Source organism: Coregonus clupeaformis, chromosome 25, assembly GCF_020615455.1.
Source record: "Coregonus clupeaformis isolate EN_2021a chromosome 25, ASM2061545v1, whole genome shotgun sequence".
Taxonomy (NCBI): domain Eukaryota; kingdom Metazoa; phylum Chordata; class Actinopteri; order Salmoniformes; family Salmonidae; genus Coregonus; species Coregonus clupeaformis.
This window is the reverse complement of record NC_059216.1, coordinates 34,333,686-34,360,267: the sequence shown is the minus strand read 5'-3', so window position 1 is coordinate 34,360,267 and position 26,582 is coordinate 34,333,686. Positions and strand designations below refer to the sequence as shown.

Sequence of the window (26,582 nt, the reverse complement as noted above, 5' to 3'; positions counted from 1 at the left end):
CCCAATTCTCCTCTGAATCATTCAGATGTTCATTGGCAAACTTCAGACGGGCCTGTATATGTGCTTTCTTGAGCAGGGGGACCTTGCGGGCGCTGCAGGATTTCAGTCCTTCACGGCGTAGTGTGTTACCAATTGTTTTCTTGGTGACTATGGTCCCAGCTGCCTTGAGATCATTGACAAGATCCTCCCGGGTAGTTCTGGGCTGATTCCTCACCGTTCTCATGATCATTGCAACTCCACGAGGTGAGATCTTGCATGGAGCCCCAGGCCGAGGGAGATTGACAGTTATTTTGTGTTTCTTCCATTTGCGAATAATCGCACCAACTGTTTTCACCTTCTCACCAAGCTGCTTAACGATGGTCTTGTAGCCCATTCCAGCCTTGTGGAGGTCTACAATCTTGTCCCTGACATCATTGGAGAGCTCTTTGGTCTTGGCCATGGTGGAGAGTTTGGAATCTGATTGATTGATTGCTTCTGTGGACAGGTGTATTTTATACAGGTAACAAGCTGAGATTAGGAGCACTCCTTTTAAGAGTGTGCTCCTAATCTCACCTCGTTACCTGTATAAAAGACACCTGGGAGCAAGAAATCTTTCTGATTGAGAGGGGGTCAAATACTTATTTCCCTCATTAAAATGCAAATCAATTTATAACATTTTTGACATGCTTTTTTATAAATTATTTTGTTGTTATTCTGTCTCTCACGGTTCAAATAAACCTACCATTAAAATTATAGACTGATCATTTCTTTGTTAGTGGGCAAACGTACAAAATCAGCAGGGGATCAAATACTTTTTTACCTCACTGTAGGTTGGAGTCATAAACTCGTTTTTCAACCACTCCACACATTTCTTGTTAACAAACTATAGTTTTGGCAAGTCGGTTAGGACATCTACTTTGTGCATGACACAAGTAATTTTTCCAACAATTGTTTACAGACAGATTATTTAACTTATAATTCACTGTATCACAATTCCAGTGGGTCATAAGTTTACATACACTAAGTTGACTGTGCCTTTAAACAGCTTGGAACATTCCAGAAAATGATGTCATGGCTTTAGAAGCTTCTGATAGGCTAATTGACATAATGTGTGTCAATTGGAGGTGTACCTGTGGATGTATTTCAAGGCCTACCTTCAAACTCAGTGCCTCTTTGCTTGACATCATGGGAAAATCAAAAGAAATCAGCCAAGAAAAAGAATTGTAGACCTCCACAAGGCTGGTTCATCCTTGGGAGCAATTTCCAAACACCTGAAGGTACCACGTTCATCTGTACTAACAATAGTACGCAAGTATAAACACCATGTGACCACGCAACCGTCATACCGCTCAGGAGGAGACACGTTCTGTCTCCTAGAGATGAACGTACTTTGGTGCAAATCAATCCCAGAACAACAGCAAAGGACCTTGTGAAGATGCTGGAGGAAACAGGTACAAAAGTATCTATATCCACAGTAAAACGAGTCCTATATTAACATAACCTGAAAGGCCGTTCAGCAACTGCTCCAAAACCGCCAAAAAAAAGCCAAACTACAGTTTGCAACTGCACATGGGGACAAAGATCGTACTTTTTGGAGAAATGTTCTCTGGTCTGATTAAACAAAAATAGAACTGTTTGGCCATAATGACCATTGTTATGTTTGGAGGAAAAAGGGGGTTGCTTGCATGCCAAAGAACACCATCCCAACCGTGAAACACAGGGGTGGCAGCATCATGCTCTGGGGGTGCTTTGCTGCAGGAGGGACTGGTGCACTTCACAAAATAGACGGCATCATGAGGAAGGAAAATTGTGGATATATTGAAGCAACATCTCAAGACATCAGTCAGGAAGTTAAAGCTTGGTCGCAAATGGGTCTTCCAAATGGACAATGACCCCAAGCATACTTCCAAAGTTGTGGCAAAATGGCTTAAGGACAACAAAGTCAAGGTATTGGAGTGGCCATCACAAAGCCCTTACCTCAATCCTATAGAACATTTGTGGGCAGAACTGAAAAAGTGTGTGCGAGCAAGGAGGCCTACAAACCTGACTCAGTTACACCATCTCTGTCAGGAGGAATGAGCCAAAATTCACCCAACTTATTGTGGGAAGCTTGTGGAAGGCTACCCGAAACGTTTGACCCAAGTTAAACAATTTAAAGGCAATGCTACCAAATACTAATTGAGTGTATGTAAACTTCTGACCCACTGTGAATGTGATGAAAGAAATAAAAGTTGAAATAATCATTATCTCTACTATTATTCTGACATTTCACATTCTTAAAATAAAGTGGTTATCCTAACTGACCTAAGACAGGGAATTTGTACTAGGATTAAATGCCATGAATTGTGAAAAACTGAGTTGAAATGTATTTGGCTAAGGTGTATGTAAACTTCCGACTTCAACTGTATGTATGTATGGTCACTGTGGGGACGACGTCATTGATGCACTTATTGATGAAGCTATTGACTGATGTGGTGTACTCCTCAATGCCATCAGAGATTCCTGGAACATATTCCAGTCGTGCTAGCAAAACAGTCCTGTAGCTTAGCATCTGCGTCATCTGACCACTTCCTTATTAACCGAATCACTGGTGCTTTCTGCTTTAGTTTTTGCTTATAAGCAGGAATCAGGAGGATAGAATTGTGGTCAGATTTGCCAAATGGTGGTCGAGGGAGAGCTTTGTACGCGTCTCTGTGTGTGTAGTAAAGGGGGTGTAGAAATGAGGTAGAACTGATTTCAATTTCCCTGCATTAGTCCCCGGCCACTAGGAGCTCAGCCGCTGGATGAGCGTTTTCCTTTTTGCTTGTGGCCTTATACAGCTCATTGAGTGCAGTCTTAGTGCCAGCATCGGTTTGTGGTGGTAAATAGACAGCTACAAAATTATAGATACACTCTCTTGGTAAATAGTGTGGTCTACAGCTTATCATGAGATACTCTACCTCAGGCGAGCAAAACCTAGAGACTTCCATAATATTAGATTTCGTGCACCAGCTGTTGTTTAGAAATATACACAGACCGCCACCCCTTCTCTTACCGGAGTCAGCCGTTCTGTCCAGCTATATGTTATCCATGTCGTCGTTCAGCCACGACTCAGTGAAATATAAGATATTACCGTTTTTTATGTCCCGTTGGTTGGATATCCGTGATCGTAGGTCGTCTATTTTGTTTTCAAATGATTGTACGTTGGCTAATAGGACTGATGGTAGAGGCAGATTACTCGCTCACCGTTGGATCCTTACCAGGCACCCCGACATACGTCCCCGATATCTTCGTCTCATGCGAATGACTGGGATTTGGGCCTTGTCGGGTGTCTGTAGAATATCCTTACGAGGTGAATAATCGCTGTCCTGATATCCAGAAGCTCTTTTTGGTCATAAGAGACGGTGGCAGAAACATTACATATAGAATAAATTACAAATAACGCGTAAAAACACACATAATAGCACAATTGGTTAGGGGACCGTAAAACGGCAGCCATTTACATGTAAATAAGCTTTTTGTGCGTATGGAAGATTTATGGGATCTTTTATTTAGCTCATTAAACGTGGGACCAACACTTTACATGTTGCATTTATATTTTTGTTCAGTATAGGATCGTTCTATACTCCAAGTCGATATTTACGTCATAAGAAGGAATGCCTCGCTTATGATGTAACCTGTTCAAAAATCCCGACCTACGGTTCGCAATGCTCCCACGTAGGGAAATAGAACCTGCCAGAAGAGCCCTGTGGCTTCAGTCTATTCGGCGTGGGAAATGTGGGGAACTGGTGTCCAAGTAGATTACACGTAGCTATGTGCATGGAAAACATTTAATCACAGGTCAAATATTTTACTTGTTTAGTATAGTCCATTTGTAACTCCACTCACTACTTGTAGCTGTATAGTCTGTTTGTGTTTTTGGTCTTAGATAGCTCAATGTTCCAGTCGGTAGCTAGCTAGCACTCACTCATGTTGCCGCTAGCACCGTCATGAAACGGGCATAAGGGAAGCCCTACAATATTATGTTTGTCTAAGTAGTGAGAATGCTCGGGAGCAGGCAATGTTGAAAGGTCATCTTTAGACATGTTGTACTTTTCTGTTTTGTAATTGACTAAAACAAGCAGACAACAACGTGTTTCTGAACGTTGTTTTCTGTCATGAGAAATCTCCTGATATGAATCAGTATTTCTTTTATTTTTTATATATTTTTTAAATTTTTTATTTCACCTTTATTTAACCAGGTAAGCCAGTTGAGAACAAGTTCTCATTTACAACTGCGACTTGGCAAATATAAAGCAAAGCAGTGCGATTAAAAACAACAGCACAGATTTACATATGGGGTAAACAAAACATAAAGTCAAAAATACAACAGAAAATATATATACAGTGTGTGCGAATGTAGTAAGTTATGGAGGTAAGGCAATAAATAGGCCATAGTGCAAAATAGTTACAATTTATAAGGCATTCTGGTAGATTGAGTTATTATTTTGTTATTATTATTAATTATAGGTTCAGTAAGAACAGATAAATGCATGGCCCTCCCATATTAATTAGAGGTGTTAATAAAAAACTCCACAGCCAATGATCAACAGCAAAGGGGGTTGAATGACACTCGTATACATTGATTTATGTGGTTTAAAATAATTAAGTATAGCGTTTGCGTGTGATTGTGCGAGTAACCCTGTCTCTCTCTCTGTCAGGTACTTCCAGACACAGTGTATGTTCCACGGCCAGTTTCTGGAGCGCCGTCCCGCCCTCGGAGAGCAGCTGGACCCAATCAGAACCAGGCTCAGTCTGGACCACACAATCAGAGCAGAGCTCTGTGAGCATGGGGGCATCGTCTTGTGATCTGGCCACCCTAAACGCAGAGGAACGGCACAATGAGTCGTCATCCCGACCCCAGTCACCCAGTGAGTACACACACACACACACACACACACACACTATGTGTGTGGTTTGTTGTGGTTAGTCACTCAGTTGGGAAGTAGTTAGTTATTGGGAAAGAGTACTTGGCCTCTAAGCCCCTCAGGTGTGGAAGTGGGCTATGGTAGTCATAGATTGCTGCCTACTTACAGTAACAGTCAAAAGTTTGGACACACCTACTCATTCCAGGGTTTTTCTTTATTTTTTACAATTTTCTACATTGTAGAATAATAGTGAAGACATCAAAACTATGAAATAACACATATGGAATCATGTAGTAACCAAAAAAAGTGTTAAACAAATCAAAATATATTTCAAATAGACATCCTTTGCCTTAATGACAACTTTGCACACTCTTGGCATTCTCTCAACCAGCTTCACCTGGAATGCTTTTCCAACAGTCTTGAAGGAGCACTTGTTGGCTGCTTTTCCTTCACTCTGCAGTCCGACTCATCCCAAACCATCTCAATTTGGTTGAGGTCGGGGGATTGTAGAGGCCAGGTCATCTGATGCAGCACTCCATCACTCTCCTTGGAAAAATAGCCCTTACACAGCCTGGAGGTGTGTTGGGGCATTGTCCTGTTGAAAAACAAATGATAGTCCCGCTAAGCCCAAACCAGATGGGATGGTGTATCACTGCAGAATGCTGTGGTAGCCATGCTGGTTAAGTGTGCCTTGAATTCTAAATAAATCACAGACAGTGTCACCAGCAAAGCACCCCCACACCATAACACCTCCTCCTCCATGCTTTACGGTGGGAAATGCACATGCGGAGATCATCCGTTCACCCACACCGCATCTCACAAAGCCACAGCGGTTGAAACCAAAAATCTCCAATTTGGACTCCAGACCAAATGACAGATTTCCACCGGTCGAATGTCCATTTTTCGTGTTTCTTGGCCCAAGCAAGTCTATTCTTATTATTGGTGTCCTTTAGTAGTGGTTTCTTTGCAGCAATTCGACCATGAAGGCCTGATTCACACAGTCTCCTCTGAACAGTTGATGTTGAGATGTGTCTGTTACTTGAACTCTGTGAAGCATTTATTTGGGTTGCAATTTCTGAGGCTGGTTACTCTAATTAACTTATCCTCTGGAGCAGAGGTAACTCTGGGTCTTCCATTCCTGTTGCGGTCCTCATGAAAGCCAGTTTCATCATAGCGCTTGATTGTTTTTGTGACTGCACTTGAAGAAACGTTAAAAGTTCTTGAAATGCTCCATATTGACTGACCTTCATGTCTTAAAGTAATGATGGGCTGTTGTTTCGCTTTGCTTATTTGAGCTGTTCTTGACATAATATGGACTTGGTCTTTTACCAAATAGGGCTATCTTCTGTGTACCCCCCCTACCATGTCACAACACAACTGTTTGGCTCAAACGCATTAAGAAGTAAAGAAATTCCACAAATTAACTTTTAACAAGGCACACCTGTTAATTGAAATGCATTCCAGGTGACTATCTCATGAAGCTGGTTGAGAGAATGCCAAGTGTGCAAAGCTGTCATCAAGGCAAAGGGTGGCTATTTGAAGAATCTCAAATCTCAAATTTATTTTGATTTGTTTAATGCTTTTGTGGTTACTACATGATTCCATATGTGTTATTTCATAGTTTTGATGTCCTCGCTATTATTCTACAATGTAGAAAATAGTAAAAATAAAGAAAACCCTTGGAGTGTCCAAGCTTTTGACTGGTAGTGTACATGATTAGATAAGGCGCACACACACACACACATTGCACTTTCAAGACCACTCCTTCCTCTTATTCGCTCCCTGTCTGTGACTCAGCTCAATTACTTTCAGCCACTCCCTTCAGAAACAGAGAAGAGGAAGGGAGAGGAGAGAAGAGGTAAGGAGAGGGGAAGGAATTGAGAGGAGAGCAGAGTCCAGCTGCCTGCTCCGTAAGGATGAGGGGGCTTAGAAGGGAGTTTCGTAGGGATGAGGAGGACATGACTTATACTGGGTGGGACAGAGAAAATCTGCCTTAGATATAAATGTTTTGATTTGATTTGCTACAGGAAGTCACACAGAAAAGTGAAGTGATGCATGCATTGGAACCGATAGGAATAGCGTTTGAGGAAATGTTCTGTGTGTTTAGGGATGTGGTCTGTTCTTGCTGTTTCCCTGCATATATCATCAGAAAGGAGAGAGACTAAGGGAGAAATCTCAGACTGATATGACACACGCGCGAGTTTCCATAGAGACAGGGTTAGAGGGGACAGAATCTTGGCGAGCTTAAATTTTCTGTTGATGAGATAAATGGGCTTGTCCTCAGAGCCTGTCTCTCTCTCTCACACACACACACACACACACAAGAATGCTGTTCATACAGCACAGCGTTCAACACCATAGTGCCTTCCAAGCTCATCACTAAGCTAAGGACCCTGGGATTAAACACCTCCCTCTGCAACTGGATCCTGGACTTCCTGACGGGCCGCCCCCAGCTGGTGAGGGTAGGTAACAACACATCCGCCACGCTGACCCTCAACACAGGGGCCCCTCCTGGGTGCGTGCTTAGTCCCCTCCTGTACTCCCTGTTCACCCACAACTGCGTGGCCGAGCACGACTCCAACACCATCATTAAGTTTGCCGACAAGACGACGGCTGTAGGCCTGATCACAGACGATGATGAGACAGCCTACAGGCAGGAGGTCAGAGACCAGGCAGTATGGTGCCAGGACAACAACCTCTCTCTCAACGTCAGCAAGACAAAGGAGCTTATCGTGGATTACAGGAAACAGAGGGCCGAGCAATATTTGCTATTTATTTGATATTTTTCTTACTTTTTAACTATGGGCTGGTATGAGGCCAATGGTGGTTTTAAAACACTTACAGAGTTTAATGGCTGTGATAGGATAAAACTGAGGATGGATCAACAACATTGTAGTTACTCCACAGTACTAACCTAAATGACAGAGTGAAAGGAAGGAAGCCTGTACAGAATAGAAATATTCCAAAACATGCATCCTGTTTGCAATAAGGCGCTAAAGTAAAACTGCAAAAAATGTGGGAAAGAAATGAACTTTATGTCCTGAATACAAAGTGTTATGTTTGGGGCAAATCTAACACAACACATCACTGAGTACCACTTTTAATATTTTCAAGCATGGTGGTGGCGTCATCATGTTATGGGTATGCTTGTCATCGGGAAGGACTAGGGAGTTTTTTAGGATAAAAGGAAACGGAATAGCGCTAAGCACAGGCAAAATCTGATTCATTCTGCTTTCCAACACACGGGGAGACAAATTCACCTTTCAGCAGGACAATAGCATAAAACACAAGGCCAAATATACACTGGACTTGCTTACCAAGATGAAATTGAATGTTCCTGAGTGGCCTAGTTACAGTTTCGACTTAAATCGGCTTGAAAATATGTGGCAAGACTTCAAAATGGCAGTCTAGCAATGATCAACAACCAACTTGACAGAGCTTGAAGAATTATAAAAATAATAATGTGCAAATATTGTACAATCCAGGTGTGCAAAGCTCTTGGAGACTTACCCAGAAAAACTCACAGCTGTAATCGCTGCCAAAGGTGATTCTAACATGTATTGACTGTGTGAATACTTATGTAAATTAGATATTTTTGTATTTAATTTTCTATAAATGCGCACACACAAAAAAATACATGAATTCACTTTGCCAAAATTTAATACATTTTGAGTTCAAGGCTCTATCACAACAAAATGTGGAGCAAGTCAATGGGTATGAATACTTTCTGAAGCCACTAAGTATTCAATCTTTCTCACTCATCCTCTTTCTCTCTCTCTCTCTTTTTCATTATATTTTCATTTTCTCTTCCCTGGGGTGGGCGTCGTCCCTCTATCACTCCCTTTTTTTTTCTCTTTCATTCATCCTTCCATGACTAAGCAGTAGGGTTAACAGGAAGTGGGTGTGTCTGTTGATATGATTATTGTGTATACCCATCTGGAGCTCTCTACTAGAGTCCCCCAACTTGGGGCTGGCTGCATCTCAATAGTCTCCTCTCATTGTCTCCTTTCCTTTTTATAGGATGAGATGAGGAGAGAAAAACACTTTCGATTGTTGAGATACAGCTTTAATGTTGACTGAGAAGTTCTAGATTATATGGGAGAGACTGCCTTATCTTCTGTCTCTGCCCTGGAGTAACCTAGTCCTAGTATACGAGACAAGGGAAAGACACACACACATCCCAGCAAGAGGGGAAAGAAGCGTTGAAGTGGCTGCTGCTTCCTCTTTCTTAATGAGAGTTTGTTGTTTTGGAGGGAAGGGTGGAAATCAACCCTGTGTTTATGGTGGAAATTGGACAGTGGGAGAGGTGTGTCTATCTCTGTCGTTCCAAATGGCGCTACACTAATAATGATCCTCTGACAGATGTGTGTGGTTCGGGGCAGAGGTTTTTGAATGATGTACAGTGTCTGTAGTGTGTGTGTCCATGAATGATGTACAGTGTCTGTAGTGTGTGTGTTCAGCTGTGGTTGTCAGTTCAGCTAGGAGGGCAGTCTTAATGTACAGGACAGGTGGAGAGACATAGTAGAGGAGTATAGAGATGCACAGTCTGGCTCACTCACTCAATCACTTACTCACTACCACAATGGTTTGGGGCGAGTTCCAACATGACAATATAGGTCGTCCCGTTACACCGAATCCTCCACCCCTCCCCTGTAATTACCTTTTCCCTAGAGCACTACATATCAGCGCAACAATCAGAACGGTCTCTCAGTGTGTGTGATGGCAAATGTTCTCTGTGCTGTAATAAACACCTAACATAACACTTCCTTTTGACTTGAGCTCGACCCCCACCCCAGGACCACTTGTTTTGGTTTGGCACCTGTGTCTATCACACACATTCAGTGAGGCACCACGCTGTGGAGCGTTCAGAAATATATTGAGCAGAACAGACATGCCTCTCTTGACATGTAGAGTTAAGGAATCCTTATATCAGTTCGATTCATGACATGTCTATGCAACAATCAGTATATGTAGCACTCACCTGAATGGAACCCTGCTTGTGTCCGTGTGTGTGAAGGGTGGGGGACATAATTATAGTGGGGAACTACTGAGTAACTACTACTCATAATTATAGTGGGGAACAGATTAGCCATGGGATGTCCTGAGGTTCTCAGAGTCCCTATAAATCCCTGCAGGGGGTCACTACTAACACTTTAAAGACTGACCTTTGACCTCTAAGGTTCAGTACCGGCCCAGAGGTTAGGTCAACGAAAGGCTGTGTTTATGGTTTGTATGGCTTCTAAATCTGCATTGCTTGCTGTTTGGGGTTTCAGGCTGGGTTTCTGTATAGCACTTTGTGACATCTGCTGATGTAAAAAGGGCTTTATAAGTGTGATTTGATTGATTGTATTTGTAATTGATGGAGACAAGCCCTCCCCACTTCCCCCCGACCCACCTCCCACTCCCCGTTCCCTTCCTACGTAGTTTGGGGGTGGGGGTGCTGTAATTATTTTTTGATGGATACAGTAAGGGCACATTTTTTACATTCACATTTTAGTCATTTAGCAGACGCTCTTATCCAGAGCGACATACAGAAGGAATTAGGGCAGGCTTTCCCATACTCCTTCCTGGGGACCCCAAGTGGTGCATGTTTTGGTTTTTGCTCTAGCACTACACAGCTGATTCAAATAATCAACTAATCATCAAGCTTTGATCATTTGAATCAGCTGTGTAGTGCTAGGGTAAAAACCTAAATGTGCACCCATTGGGGTCCCCAGGACCGAGTTTGGGAAACGCTGAATTAGGGTTCAGTGCCTTGCTCGGGGATTCGAACCACCAACCTTTCGGTTACTGGCCCAACGCTCTTAACAACTTGGCTACCTGCCACCCTCACACACCAATAGCCTTTGCTGGTCGAGAGTTCTTAGCACCTCTGAACGTAATTTGCGAGCTGAGTGCGCACCGATTTTACAGATGGAATCATGTGAAAAATGTCGGCTGTCAGATATCTACAGCGGGTTGTCCCTAAAAGAGAGCGCGCTGAACGATAGGCAGATGAACGCTAGATCCACATTCGATGTGATGTGTGCGAGCCTTAAGTCCTTGTTGCTTACTGTACTGCTCAAGAATGGAGCGCGTGGTTAACGCCTGCTAAAGTACACACACTTTTGCACGCACACATATGCATGTGTAGAGGAGGAGTGTAGAGGCAGTATTACAAATGTATCAACCGAAGGGTAACGCGACAGGCAGGCAGAGCTAAAAGGTGACAGATAGATCAACTACGACACAGGTAAGCAACCAGCGGAGGCGTAGATTAAAAGGCTGACAGACTGTTTAACTGACGAAAGTAAAACGAATGAGAAAGAGACATGGAGAGAGTTGGAGAAATGTGAAAAGAGAGAGGGGGACAGATTTGTGAGGTAAAGATTCCAGAAGAGAGAAGAAAGGTACAAAAGAGAGGACCTGAAAAAATGACAAAAGGGAAGGTAAATAGTGAAGAAAAGTAGTTTGACCGAGAGAAAGCGAATGAGAAAGACATTGAGAGAGTGGGAGAAATTTGAAAAGAGAGAGGGGGACAGATTTGTGAGGTAATGATTCTAGAAGAGAAGAAAAGTACGAGATAGAGGACCTGAAAAAAGTAAACAGAAAAAGAGAGAGAAGTAGGCAGGGTTCTACAGGCTCCTACATGCCCCTGTTGAACTATGCAGGGTGGCTGCTGAGTCACATGACCTGACCTACAGCCAGCACTAGTCAGCCTTTCATCCAGCTCACACACACCCAACAGACCACACACTCATTTACTGTGATACTACTGGTGAGCGACATTTCATTTTATTTTGCTCTCTTTCACTAGTTACTTTCTTTTGTCTCTCGCCTTCAGTTACATCTTTGCAAGGGGTGTGTGTATGTGTTTCGAGGGGGTAGTGTGAAGTGTAGTGCAAGTGTATAATGTTTGGGTGGAGTGGTGTGCTGTCTTTGTTTGCAGTGTGTGAGTGAATGATCCTGCAGGGTAGCCTTTCCTATGTAAATGTCCTTGACTTGAGAGTCGGAGAATAGAAGACAAATCAATTCTGAAAAGCCTTGTTGTTGTTGTGTGTCTTTAATCGGGCACATTAGTTGCTGATATAACTGAAACGTTTCCATTGTATCATATTAGTTGCAACATCTCCGCTGACTTCTGAGAAAGCTAAAACGTAGGGAGAGAACAGGGTAGACGGAGCGAGTGACTGAGAGCGATCAGCAGAGAGAGGGTGTGAGTGGGTGCATGCGTGTGTGTGTTTCTAAATTCCCACTCTGTTCAGTCCTGATGAAGTTTTAGAGAGGTGTTCTCCCTCTCTTTCTCTCTCTCTCTCACTCCACTGAGTCTTCATTGTAAGTCTACATTGTGATCTTTACTTGGCGAGACAGCCTGATCAGTTGGCGCTTAGCAACAGGAGCCTGTCTTTTCACAGGGTCTTAGTCCACTGTTGATGAATAATGACACCCCCCTCCCCTCTCTATTGCTGTCTCGCGGCTGGTCACTGATGCAAGAGGTGTGTGTGCGCATGTGTATACACTTTGCAGTCAATACAAAGCAAATGAAACAAAAACTAGTTAAGGCGATGTGATATCAGTTATTCAACAACATGTTTTAGTAAACTGTATGTGTGTTATGTGTCCATCAAGTTGTATTAGTCGTATGTACGGGATACGCATGGTATACATCGTCCAACGAAATACTTACGTGAAGGTTCCTTCTCAACAATGCAACAACAATAAGAAATAATAAAAGATAAGAATACGAACATAAAGTAAATGGCTCAGTAGAATAGAATAGACATTTTAGTATAAGTATAATACAGGAAGGCACAATGTAGTCCAATATTTACATGTGTATTGGGGAAGGGGAGGATGGGGGCAGTGTATAAACTGAGCATTATAGAGTCTGGTAGCAGCAGTTGTGATGTGTGTGTGTGTAGCATGAATGTATATGTGTTCTGTTGGCTATATTCAAAGGCAATGGATGATGTGCAGCTAGTCAGGGTCTGTGTGTGTGTGTGTGTGTGTGCGTGTGCGTGTGCATGTGTGTGTGTGTGTGAACTCTTTAAGGTGTGTTAGTAAACTACCATTTGGCAGCCGGTCAGGTGCTGTAAGTTTCCACTTTCCCAGTAATCCTCTCTTCTCCACCAATCTGGCTGATTCCCTCTGTCTTTCTTTCCCTCTGTTTCTCTCTCTGTCTCGACATGAAGAGACTTGTCCTTCAGAGCTCCCGACTGCCACAGAAGTAGCCACAGTAGTTCACATACTTCTTAGGTGGTGTCGGCGGCACTCAAACATTGTCTCCCTCTTCCCTGTCCTCCCTTCATCTCCTTCTGTCTCCAGCCCACAGATACCCGATACCAGCCATCATGGCTCAGCAGCTCTGTTTCACCCATTTGCTTTGTTTATCCAAAAAAGTTTAAAGCCCTGTTTATACCTGGTTCTAACATGTCCTTTGTCTTGTTCTTGTCCACATTCTGATTGTGGCCACATTTTTTGACAGGTGTAGACGATTAAAAGACACATTGTGATCAGATTTGTGATCTTCCTGACCACCTCCAGAGGGACAGTGAAACCATTTAAATCATAATTATCCCACCTTCTAAAATCATCAATATGTGTCTTAAAATGTATACAGGTAGACTAGAAGCCACATCCCTTATTGGCAGATGAGTAGCAACCCTGATTAGAAACACCTGCTGGTCATCGGTTGCTCACCTGTGTTCCCTATAAATGCTGTTTTGAATGAAAAATATTTGTACCTAAACACTGAAGAAGGCTGCAAAGCCGAAGCATCTGTGTACGCTATCCCTGCTGCAGTGGGAAAAAAAAATATTTTTGAGCACAGACCCATCACACCTTTTTGCTTATCTACAATAAATAAATAAATAGTATTTTGAAAAAATAATTGTCAATCAATTTGCATACAGTGAGGGACCAGGAAATCTGGTCACAATTCGGACACAGAGGACCGAAATGAGACACATTTTAATACCATGATTAGAGATATTTCTGAAGATGTGAACACAATCAGAATGTGGACAAGATCAGGACAAAGGTATAAACAAGGCTTAATCAAATCAAATCAAGCTTTATTTATACAGCACATTTCAGATGTGGAATGCAACACAATGTACTTCACAGGAAAATATATATAAAAACAATAAAAATAAAGGGGAGGGGACTGTGGGTGGGGGTGGGGGGGGGGTTGAGGATGGTTGAGGAGCAGCTCTTGGAGAACTGTGGGGGGATCTTGGAGGGCTCGTAGCCTGGCGGTTGGGAGCTTGGGCCGGTGGCTGATGGATCGCTGGTTCGGGTCCCCGTTTTTGACCTTGTGGGAGATCTGTCGACGTGCCCTTGAGCAGGGTGTTGACCCTGGTTGCTTCTGTGTGTCGCTCTGGATGGGAGTCTGTTAGTTGACTAATGTGATGTAGTTGTTGAGCGGCTTCACTGCAAGTATATTGTATGTTTTAAATATTCAATAAAAAATAAATAAAAGCACACTAATGGGGATCCATAATAATTACAAATACAAATATAACAAGACAATTAGAAATGCCAGAAGGCTAATTTTTCTAGCTTGTTCGGTAATAATCAGAATAATCTGAGAGTGCTCTTCTCGACCATTAATGGCCTGATAAATCCTACCCCCGCAAACCTATGTGAACTTTCCACGACATCTAAATGTGATGAGTTTGCGGCATACTTCAGAGGTAATATAAAAAACATTAGGCTGGGTATCAGTCAAGCAGGACCTGATGAGAAGTTTGATGGTATATGCCCTAGCCTACCACGCAAAGGCACAATGGAGTTAATGGAGCCAGGAGAGCTTGACATGTATATTATTAATGTTAGCTCTCTGTGTACATCCAAGGGCCAGCTGTGCTGCCCTGTTCTGAGCCAATTGCAATTTTCCTAAGTCCCTCTTTGCACCTGACCACACGACTGAACAGTAGTCCAGGTGCGACAAAGCTAGGGCCTGTAGGACCTGCCTTGTTGATAGTGCTGTTAAAAATGCAGAGCAGCACTTTATTATAGACAGACTTCTCCCAATCCTAGCTACTGTTGTATCAATATGTTTTGACCATGCCAGTTTACGATCCAGGGTTACTCCAAGCAATTTAGTCTCCTCAACTTGCTCAATTTCCACATTATTCATTACAAGATTTAGTTGAGGTTTAGTGAATGATTTGTCCCAAAAACAATGCTTTTAGTTTTTAAAATATTTAGGACTAACTTATTCCTTGCCACCCGTTCTGAAACTAACTGCAGCTCTTTGTTAAGTGTTGCTGTCATTTCAGTCGCTGTGGTAGCTGACGTGTATAGTGTTGAGTCATCCGCATACATAGACACACTGGCTTTACTCAAAGCTAGTGGCATGTCTTTAGTAAAGATTGAAAAAAGTAAGGGGCCTAGACAGCTGCCTTGGGGAATTCCTGATTCTACCTGGATTTTGTTGGAGAGGCTTCCATTAAAGAACACCCTCTGTGTTCTGTTAGACAGGTAACTCTTTATCCACAATATAGCAGGGGGTGTAAAGCCATAACACATACGTTTTTCCAGCAACAGACTATGATCAATAATGTCAAAAGCCACACTGAAGTTTAACAAAACAGCCCCCACAATCTTTTTATCATCAATTTCTCTCAGCCAATCATCAGTAATTTGTGGAAGTGCTTGTTGAATGTCCTTCCCTATAAGCCTGCTGAAAGTCTGTCAATTTGTTTACTATAAAATATCATTTTATCTGGTCAAACACAATTTTTTCCAAAAGTTTACTAAGGGTTGGTAACATGCCGATTGTTTGGCGATTTGAGCCAGTTAAGGGGTTTTTACTATTCTTAGGTAGGGGAATAACGTTTTCTTCCCTCCAGGCCTGAGGGCGCACACTTTCTAGTAGGCTTAAATTGAAGATATGGGAAATAGGAGTGGCAATATCGTCCACTATTATCATCAGTAATTTTCCATCCAAGTTGTCAGACCCCAGTGAATTGTCATTGTTGATCGACAATAATACTTTTTTCACCTCTTCCACACTCACTTTACGGAATTCAAAATTACAATGTTTGTCTTTCATAATTTGGTCGGATATACTTGGATGTGTAGTGTCAGCGTTTGTTGCTGGCATGTCGTGCCTAAATTTGCTAATCTTGCCAATGAAAAAATAATTAAAGTAGTTGGCAATATCAGTGGGTTTTGTGATGAATGAGCCATCTGATTCAATCAATGATGGAGCGGAGTTTGCCTTTTTGCCCAAAATTCATTTAATGTGCTCCAAAGCTTTTTACTATCATTCTTTATGTCATTTATCTTTGTTTCATAATGTAGTTTCTTCTTCTTTTAATTCAGTTTAGTCACATGATTTCTCAATTTGCAGTATGTTTGCCAATCAGTTGTACAGCCAGACCTATTTGCCATCTATTTTGCCTCATCCCTCTCAACCATACAATTTTTCAATTCCTCATCAATCCACAGGGATTTAACAGTTTTTACAGTCATTTTCTTCATGGGTGCATGCTTATTAGTAACTGGGATATGGAATTTCATAAATGTGTCAAGTGCAGCGTCTGGTTGCTCGTCATTACACACCACGGACCAACAAATATTCTTCACATCAACAACGTAGGAATCACTACATAACTTATTGTATGACCTCTTATACACAATATTAGGCCCAGCCTTTGGAACTTTGGTTTTCCTAGATATGGCTACTATATTGTGATCACTACATCCGATGAATTTGGATACTGCTTTCAAACACATTTCTGCAGCATTAGTAAAGATATGATCAATACATGTTCATGATTTAATTCCTGTGCTGTTTGTAACTACCCTGGTAGGTTGATTGATAACCTGAACCAGGTTGCAGGCACTAGTTACAGTTTGAAGCTTTCTCTTGAGTGGGCAGCCTGATGAAAGCTTGTCAATATTTAAATCACCCAGAAAGTATACCTCTCTATTGATATCACATATATTATCAAGCATTTCACACATGTTATCCAGATACTGACTGTTAGCACTTGGTGGTCTATAGCAGCTTCCCACCAGAATGGGCTTTAGGTGAGGCAGGTGAACCTGTAGCCATATTACTTCAACAGTATTTAACATGAGATCCTATCTAAGCTTTACAGGAATGTGGTTCTGAATATAGACCGCAACACCACCCCCGTTGGCATTTATGTATTTTCTGTAAATGTTATAACCTTGTATTGCTACCACTGTATCATCAAATGTATTATCTAAGTGAGTTTCAGAGATTGTCAGAATATGAATGTCATCTGTTACTAGCAAATTATTGATTTCATGAACCTTGTTTCTTAAGCTTATTTTTATCACTTTTCTGGGATGCTTGATTCTTTTTCTTGCTTTACTGGGAAGCTTAGCAGAGGTAGACATACCTGGCCGCGGGGGAAGAAGGCAGGCATGCTGAGATCAATTCTTCTCCTTCTTTCTGGTTCCGACACGCATCTATTTACGCTTAACTGGAGTCGAACAGTGAGCAGCCATTTTCTGGTTCAAGCTAGTAGAGGGGTGCAGTGTTCAAATGTTTTTATTTCTTCATGAAGAGTAATAATCCTTTCTTTAGCTGCATCAAGTTCAATAAATGTTTCACAAATGAAGGTATCCATCGGATCTTTCCCCGTGACAACAACGAACATGTCGCATATTATACATTTAATAGCTCGCGAGTCCCCAGCAGATTCAAATGAGTTTTCACTGATGCATGCCAACAGTCCAAGGGAACAAACATTTCCCGTCTCCGCCTGGGACTTAGATAATATAATAAATAATAATATGCCATTTAGCAGACGCTTTTATCCAAAGTTACTTACAGTCATGCGTGCATACTGTAAGATGCTCCCTCCATGGCCGCGGACGCCCCCACAAGCCCCCCGAACAACTGTGTTGTTGTCTGTCTCTCATTGAGTGTGAGAGCAAGAGAGAAGCGCAGGGGTGCGGGTGATGTCTGGGTCGGTTATCAGTGGCAGGTCGCCGGCTGTTCCTTTCTACGCACCGGCCTGGTTGAGTGTTAGTGTTCTGTATAGCCTCTCAGAGCTGTATCGGGCATGTCCCCAGTGTCTGTAGTCGTGGGGGATACAAAACATACAATTACAGCATTTACTAGCCAACAATTGGGGTCACACTCATACGCTGGAAATTAGCACTTTCCTTTAGTAGTTTTATAACCTGGCTCGGTTGTTGGTATCCAGGTACTAAAGAGTCCGGGGTGAAAAAGTTGAATGAAAAAAGTCGAGCAAGGAAAAAACTAAGACGTTGGTAAATGTGTTAAATGCTGAGTTTTGATTAAACGGTTATTAAAAGTAAAAAAGTCACAGCAAACAGCACGACAACGCGGAAGTGCATTTGCCAAGTTACTCTCTCAGAATATCATAACAGACCTGCAACTTTGACTTTCTCCACTTCCGCTCTGCCTTCCTGCAATTTCTCTTTAATTGATTAGTTTCCTCACTTATCCAAGGGCTCTCCTTTTGGATGTGGCCTTTTTCAACTTTACTGGAGCTATGGCATCAATGGTTGCCCTTAATTTGCTATTAATGTTATCAATTAAATCATCACAAGAGGAAGGCAGAATAGGTGATGGTGTATTGTTCATACACTCAATAAAATCTGTAGTAACTTCAGAGGTAAGATAGCGTTTCTTAATAATGCGTTCAGTATTATCCTGTATTATGGGCAACAAGGTAGTAAAAAATACACAGTGGTGATGTTGCTTTATATGATCAACAATAGAGGATATGTCAATAGAAAGCCCCTTGGTAATAACCAGGTCCAGAGTATGGCCGCGGTTATGGGTGGGCCCAGTAACATGGGATTAGGACGTGGATAGTGAGTAGTACAAAAAGGGATTCCTGTAGAGAGCCCAACAGCAGTGAATCATGGGTAATGTAGTGTGAAGAGGGTGAATAGACTACAAAGGCAGCAGCTAGTTGAAAGCCCAGTGGATTAGTATTGTGTTGGTTTGAATGGAGCCTTGTTGTACTGTAGGGTTAGTTAGCTTGCCTGGGGGAACTGTGAACTGAGCATGTCAGGTATGTTTCTCTATGTCAACATGACCTTGGAGCCTCAACAGCCTTGCATAGCCTTGTGTGTGTGTGTGTTTCATGTTTTTGTGTCATTGTATGTTACGTCATTCTTCTGTCGCGTCTGTGTGTGTCTGTGTGTCACTCTGCTTGGCAAATTAGTTACCCACACTCGTACAGCAGAGTTCGGCCTGTATTGTCTGTGCTCAGAGGCCACACATTTATCCTCTCTCTCTGTCTCTCTGTCTCTGTCCCTCTCGCTCTTCTCCCTATCTCTCCCTCCCTCTTCTTCCTCGATCTCTTCTCCCTCTCTTCTCCCTCTCTTCCCCCTCTCTCCTTCTCTCTCTCTCTCGCTCTATCTCTCGCTCTCTCTCTCTCGCTCTCTCTCTCGCTCTCTCTCTCTCGTGCTCTCTCTTTTGCTCTCCCTCTCTCTCTATTAGAACAGAGCATGAAAGACTGATACATTCTGAGCGGAGGAATGGAGTGAGGGGAAAGAGAGAAAGGAGAAGACATTCAGTTCACTCACAGGGAGCCTCAATCTAATCTATAGAAAGAGAAACAAAAGACAGAAACAGATGGACCGACGGACAGACAGACAACCTTGGCCACACTGAGATATCTCACTTTGTACTAATTGTATTTATTTTCATCTTTTAGTAAAGGTCTACAGAAATTCCTTCACAATTTTACAACAGTTGGTTTCCTTCAGCTCAAGTGATTTTCCTCCACAGTTTTGAATGTAATCTATAGTATGTAGTAGAAGTTTAGAGAACAGTATGGGGAAGACCTGTGGCTGCTGACACAGAAGGATTCAACCAAACACAACTTCCCGAGTCAGCGATCCTATTGTGATTGTACAATACGCGCACGCACGCATGCACGCACGTGCACCCACAAACACACAGTATAAACACTCAGCCCCCTCCTGTACTCCCTGTTCACCCATGACTGCGTGGCCACACGTCTCCAACTCAATTATCAAGTTTGCTGATGACACAACAGTGGTAGGCCTGATTGCCATCATTGACGAGACCGCGAGGGAGGAGGCAAGAGCCCTGGCTGAGTGGTGCCAGGAAAATAACCTCTCCCTCAATGTCAACAAAATAAAGGAGCTGATCGTGGACGACAGGAGACAGCAGAGAGAGCATGCCCTCATCCCCATCAACAGGGCTGCAGTGGAGAGGGTGAAAAGCTTCAAGTTCCTCTGAGTGTACGTCACTGACGACCTGAAATTGTCTATTTACACAGACAGTGTGGTGAAAAAGCGTGTGCGCCTCTTCAACCTCAGGAGGCGGAAGAAATTCGGCTTGGCACCTGACCTTCACAAACTTCTATAGATGCACCATTGAGAGCATCCTGTCGGCCTGGTACAGCAATTGCACCGCCCACAACCGCAGGGCTCTCTAAAGGGTGGTGCGGTCAGTCCAAAGCATCACCGGGGGCACACTGCCTGCCCTCCAGGACATCTACAGCACCCGGTGTCACAGGAAGGCCAAGAAGATCCTGTGGTCCCGTGTAGCTCAGTTGGTAGAGCATGGTGCTTGCAACGCCAGGGTTGTGGGTTCGATTCCCACGGGGGGCCAGTATGGAAAAAAATTATGTATGCACTAAGTCGCTCTGGATAAGAGCGTCTGCCACATGACTAAAATGTAAAATGTAAGATCATCAAGGACCTCAGCCACCCGAGCCATGGCCTGTTCACCCTGCTACCATCTAGAAGGCGGATACAGTACAGGTGCATCAAAGCTGGAACAGAGAGCCTGAAAAACAGCTTCCATCTCCAGGCCATCAGACTGTTAAACAGTCACCACTGGCCGACCTCCGACCAGTACCCTGCCCTGAACCTTACTCACTATCACTAGCTGGCTACCACCTAGTACTCTACCCTGCACCTTACAGACTGCTGCCCTATATACATAGTCATTGAACACTGGTCACTTTAATAATGTTACATACTGTTTTACCCACTTCATATGTATATACTGTATTCTAGAGTGTGCAAAGCTGTCATCAAGGCAAAGGGTGGCTTCTTTGAAGAACTCAATTATAAAATATATTTTGATTTGTTTAACACTTTTTTGGTTACTACATGATTCCATATGCGTTATTTCATAGTTTTGATTTCTTCACTATTATTCTACAATGTAGAAAATAGTAAAAATAAAGAAAAACCCTTGATTGAGTAGGTGTGTCCAAACTTTTGACTGGTACTGTATATTTACATTGCCAAAGCAAGTGAAATAGTTAATAAACTAAAGTGAAATAAACCATAAAAAAAAAAAAGTACAGTAAACACTCACAAATGTTCCAAAAGAATAAAGACATTTCAAATGTTATATTATGTGCAAATAGTTAAAGTACAAAAGGGAAAATAAATACACATAAATATGGGTTGTATTTACAATGGTGTTTGTTCTTCACTGGTTGCCCTTTTCTTGTGGCAACAGGTCACACATCTTACTGCTGTGACGGCACACTGTGGTATTTCACCCAATAGATATGGGAGTTTATCAAAATTGGGTTTGTTTTCAAATTATTTGCGGGGCTGTGTAATCTGAGGGAAATATGTGTCTCTAATATGGTCATACATTTGGAAGAAGGTTAGGAAGTGCATCTCAGTTTCCACCTCATTTTGTGAGGCCTTTCTCAATAGCAAGGCTATGCTCACAAAGCTTTCCTTATGTGTCTCTCTCTCTCTGACATTGCTCGTTTTGATAGTTTTTATCTTTATTTTTGGGATTTGTGCGTATTGCTAGGTATTACTGCACTGTTGGAACTAGAAACACAAACATTTTGCTGCACCGGCGATAACATCTGCAAATATGTGTACACGACCAATAAACTTTTTATTTGATTTGAACACACAGTCAAGGCCTCTCTGTCCATTAAAGGTACAGTATGTAGCTTTGTGCACGACTTTGTGTGTTGGAATGTGCCAGTATTCCTTTGAATCCTCCTAGTAGTTGTATTCAATCAATCAAATAAAATGAATTTATAAAGCCATTTTTACATCAGCAGATGTCACAAAGTGCTGTACAGAAACCCAGCGTAAAACCCCAAACAGCAAGCAATGCAGAAGCACAGTAGCTAGGAAAAACACCCTAGAAAGGCAGGAACCTAGGAAGAAACCTTGAGGAACCAGGCTCTGAGGGGTGGCCAGTCCTCTTCTGGCTGTGCCGGGTGGAGATTATAAGAGTACATGGCCATTAAGGCCAGATCGTTATTCAAGGTGTTCAAAGGTGACCAGCAGGGTCAAATAATAATCACAGTGATTGTAGAGGGTGCAATAGGTCAGTACCTCAGGAGGAAATGTCAGTTGGCTTTTCATAGCCAAGCATTCAGAGGTCGAGACAGCAGGTGCAGTAGAGAGAGAGAAAGTCGAAAACAGCTGGTCCGGGACAAGGTAGCACGTCCGGTGAACAGGTCAGGGTTCCATAGCCGCAGGCAGAACAGTTTAAACTGGATCAGCAGTATGACCAGGTGGACTGGGGACAGCCAGTAGTCATCAGGCCAGGTAGTCCTGAGGCTTGGTCCTAGGGCTCAGTTCCTCCGGGAGGGGAGGGAGAGAGGGAGTTAGAGGGAGCATACTTAAATTCACACAGGACACCAGATAAGACTGGAGAATTACACCAGATATAACAGACTGACCCTAGCCCCCCCAGCACATATACCATTGCAGCATAGATACTGGAGGCTGAGACGGGGAGGTTGGGGGAGATTGATTGATTGATTCTAGTTGTATTCTCTTGGATTGGGAAGTGTGTTTTTGTATGTGTGTGTCATACCCTTGTACCCTGGTATCTGTTGCCTATATATGAGCTGACTTGTACAATATGAGATAATCTGGTATAAATAAAGTTGCCCACTTATTTTGGATTGTTCGGTTTAAATAAATAGGTCTCACTCACCAGATCATTCTTTAACTAATCTCTCGTGGACAGACTACGTAAATGGTACCGTAGATGCACAAGATAATGAGCAGCATTAGTCACTCAGTTTCAAGAAATGGTTTCGTACTATGTATATTATGCGTATGATATGGTTTTATAATGTAATATGTATTATATTATTAATTTATATTTAAAATATCTGTTCGTTTTTGTGTAGATTCGTCAATGTTCCCAGAGGATGAAGGTATAGAGATGGATTCAGTCAGCTGGACTTCCAACACTAAACTCCCCGGCACCCAATCAGAGACCCCCATTTCTTCTGGACGCTTCTCTTCCTGGGTGACCTTCGACGATGACGAGGAGGACAAGCCCCACCTCCACCGCCGGGAGCAGCCATCCCACATCCGATTGGATAATCTCAGCCCCTTCCAGGATGCCAACAGTAACCTGATTGGTTCTCCTCCCAACGTTTGGAAGCAGAACGGGACCCAGCAGAACCAGAACCGCCACCTCCTGGACCTGACGCCAGACGGAAACCCTCCTAGAACCCTTCTGACTGAACCTATAACAGCTCCCCTGCTCCCCGGCAGCACTAAACCCTACACCAAGAAGAACCCTTTCCTGTGTGAAGAGTTCAATGACATCCAGCCCTCTCCCATCAACCCCTTTAGTTCCTACTTTGACTGTAAAAAGGAAGTGACATCACCGATGATCCAGAGTAATGGCTCCGCCCACCACCGGGAGAGCTCTCCCTGTGCCTTCTCCTTTAGCTCTCCTTTCTTCCAGTCTCTCAGCTCCCACAGCCAAGAGGCCAAACGAGAGTCCATTCTAGTTTTCTCCTCCGAGTTTGAGCCCACCAGAGGAGGAGGAGGAGGAGGAGAGACTGTCAGCCATGTCACTCCTCCCTTAGACAGACTAGACCTGGATCAGCTGAGAAACCTCCAGATCACAGACCCAGACGATCCAGGCAGCCCCACTCTGCCTGATGACTCAGTGGAGGATGCGGAGGAGGCAAAGGAAGATGGGATGGAGGGAGAGGATGAGAGCGCCCCCTACCTCCCAGATCACATGACCTCCCAAGATGGCTGGGCCATGTTGCTCCGTATACCAGAGAAGAAGAACATCATGTCGTCACGCCACTGGGGGCCTATCTATGTCCGTCTGTCTGACAACGGCGTGCTCCAGATGTTCTACGAAAAAGGTCTGGAAAAACCCTTCAGGACCCTGAAGCTGGACCCTCGCCATGAGGCGGCTGAACACCGCCTGCAGAACTACGAAGAAGCCGGCCGCGTCCACACTCTCAGTGTGGACCTCGTCCAATACCGCGAGAGGAGACGAATCCAGCCGAAGTCGCCCGTCACACACCAGCCAATCCGTGAGCAGCTGGTGAAGCTGGGCACCACCTGTTACCACGACTTCCTGAGTTTTCGTCACGCGCTGGTGGAGGTGCTGAGGCAGTTGCCGGCAGTGACGGGCGGGGCGTTGCCGGGGACGACGGGGTCGCCCATAGGGGCGGGGCTGACAGAGGAGGAGGTGCAGGTGGAGGTGAGGGACGAGTTCTACGGGACGGTCGCCGCAGGAGATGGGAGGATTCTGAAGCAGCTTGTGATGACTCGTGTGCACGTGCTAGCCTTCCTCTCTGGGTCGGCAGGCTGCCGCCTCGGACTCAATGATGTGCAGGTAAAAGAGAAGGAGAGAAAGAGAGTGGGTTAAAACAGACGTTCAGTTACACGAGTGAAAGGGGAGGGTGGTTCATGTTAGGTAGCTTATAGGTGTGTGAAAGAGGGATTTTTGTAGGGCTCAAATTGTAACCATTTTGATAGATAATTGCAGTGGAGGCTGCTGAGGGGAGGATGGCTCATAATATTGGCTGGAATGGAGTCAATGGAATGGTATGAAACACATCAAACATGGTTTCCATGCGTTTGATGCCATTCCATTGACTCCATTCCAGCCATTATTATGAGCCGTCCTCCCCTCAGCAGCCTCCACTGAATCATTGGTATGAGAGGAGGATTTGGATGGTGAGATGTGGATGGTGAGATATTCGCCCTAGAGTTCTGCAGACACTTATTCAGAGAAAGTTACAAACATTTAAATGCATGTATACATGAAAGTGTTAAACCCCTCTCCCGATGTTGTTCGTCCAGGTCAAAGGTAAGGAGGTGGTCTCCAGACACGACATTATCCCCAACACCACCACACGCTGGATCTGCTTGCGTGACTGCGAGCTTCACGACGAACACGCAGACGAACTAGAGTTCCTGTCGTCACGCCAAGTTGTCTTCACACCGCCACCCTGCCGCCGCTTCCAGCTGCTCGCCTTCCGCACGGCCTTCGCAGAGAAGACCCTCCCCTTCACGCTGCGCACCGTCGCCTCCGTCCGCGGCGCCGAGGTCACCCTGCAGTCCTGGCTGCTGATGTCACAGGGGTTCTCATCCAATCGGGACGCGTTGAACCTCATCCCCTGCGAGAATGTGGCGGTAAAATTATAATTGAATATCGTGTCTCCAACAGTTTTATTAATGAACTTCACTTCCCTCAGTCATTTGCTAACATTGATTATCATGCCTACCCCTAGATACGCTACCCTATCCCTGAGATTTGGGCCAAGAACTTCCGTCGGGACGGGGTGATGGGGGAGAGGTCACTGAAGGCGAGGTTCAACAAGGGTGCCAGCTTCGGCACGCCGAGTACTTCCGGGTCAGAGCCAGTGATGAGGGTGACCCTTGGCACGGCCAAGTATGAACAGGCTTTTAAAGCTGTGGTGTGGAGGCTCAGCCGCCTGCCTGACAAAAACTCTGGTAAGAAGTAGGGACGTTGTTGGGGTAATACTCAGTATGATAACGATCTCTATTCTCACTGTATAAATGCAAAAATACACAGCTATTTCACTAGCGATGCACAAACCTTTGGTAAGGAGGGAAAGAGTTTGAGGCGATACCCTGCTATTGTCACTGTGAAAAGGGCTAGATCTATAGTTGTTTTACCAGTCACACCTGACAGCAGAGAGATGGCTCATTTCGGACACTATGGGCTGGTTTCCCAGACACAGATTAAGCCTGGTCTAAAAACGAATGTTCAATGGAGAATCTCTATTTAAATAGCTCTTTAGCTATTTCACTAGGCGTAATCTGTGTCAGGGGAAACTGGCCCTAAATATCTATACATGTGCGGAGGATCAGGTCCATCCCCTTACATTCTCAGTGCCAGTCAGTGTTAGTGGAGCTGGTTTATATTTCACCCAACAGTGAGAGATGATGAGCATTGATCTGTTTCTGCTGTCATTACACTGTGCAGACTGTCAATAGTCCTTATCCCAGGCACTGTCAATATCATAGTGTGCGTATGTGTTGTAGAGTTGTTTATGTGTGTGCATGCAGGCATGTATCCGTGAATGATTGCGTGCATCTGCGCCTCTGCGTGTGTGTATGCGCCCATGTGTGTGTGCACTCGTGCACGTGCCTGTGCATGTGTATGAGTTTGTGTGTTCTCCCTGGCCCCAGTCCAGTGTTGGTATGTCTCTGTCAGAATGCGGTCCCCTCCAGGCCTTTCAATAGGCTGTCAGCATGGCTGCCTGTCCTGAGTACTGATTGGCCAGACAAAGCCCTGGCTGTCACCATGCATTACCTCACAAACCCACAGGCCACAGGCTTCTATTGTAAATACATGCTCTGCCACGGGCTGCCCCCCCCCCCCCTTCTATTGTGGGCCCCTCTCTTTCTTCCCTCATTCTCTCCCCCCTTTCTTCTTTCTCTCTTTACCCTCTGCCTCTCTTCCCTCTCTCTCACTTTTCCTCTCCTTTCCCCTCTCTTTAGCTCTCG

At 43.9% G+C, this 26,582-nt stretch overlaps 1 protein-coding gene across 3 annotated transcripts in view; it reads left to right on the top strand.

The window, feature by feature from the left end:
* Window positions 1-26,582, top strand: part of ston2 (stonin 2) — a 59,152-nt gene that overhangs the window by 29,480 nt on the left and 3,090 nt on the right. For 2 of the 3 annotated variants that reach the window (XM_041848279.2, XM_041848278.2), the window contains 4 exons: window positions 4,659-4,868; window positions 22,976-24,438; window positions 24,909-25,241; window positions 25,340-25,562. In XM_041848279.2, the coding sequence (XP_041704213.2) occupies window positions 4,659-4,868; window positions 22,976-24,438; window positions 24,909-25,241; window positions 25,340-25,562 (2,229 nt within the window). Of the gene's footprint in view, window positions 1-4,658; window positions 4,869-11,352; window positions 11,623-22,975; window positions 24,439-24,908; window positions 25,242-25,339; window positions 25,563-26,582 lie in introns of those variants that run through there. The other variant, XM_041848281.2, reaches the window with a different exon arrangement.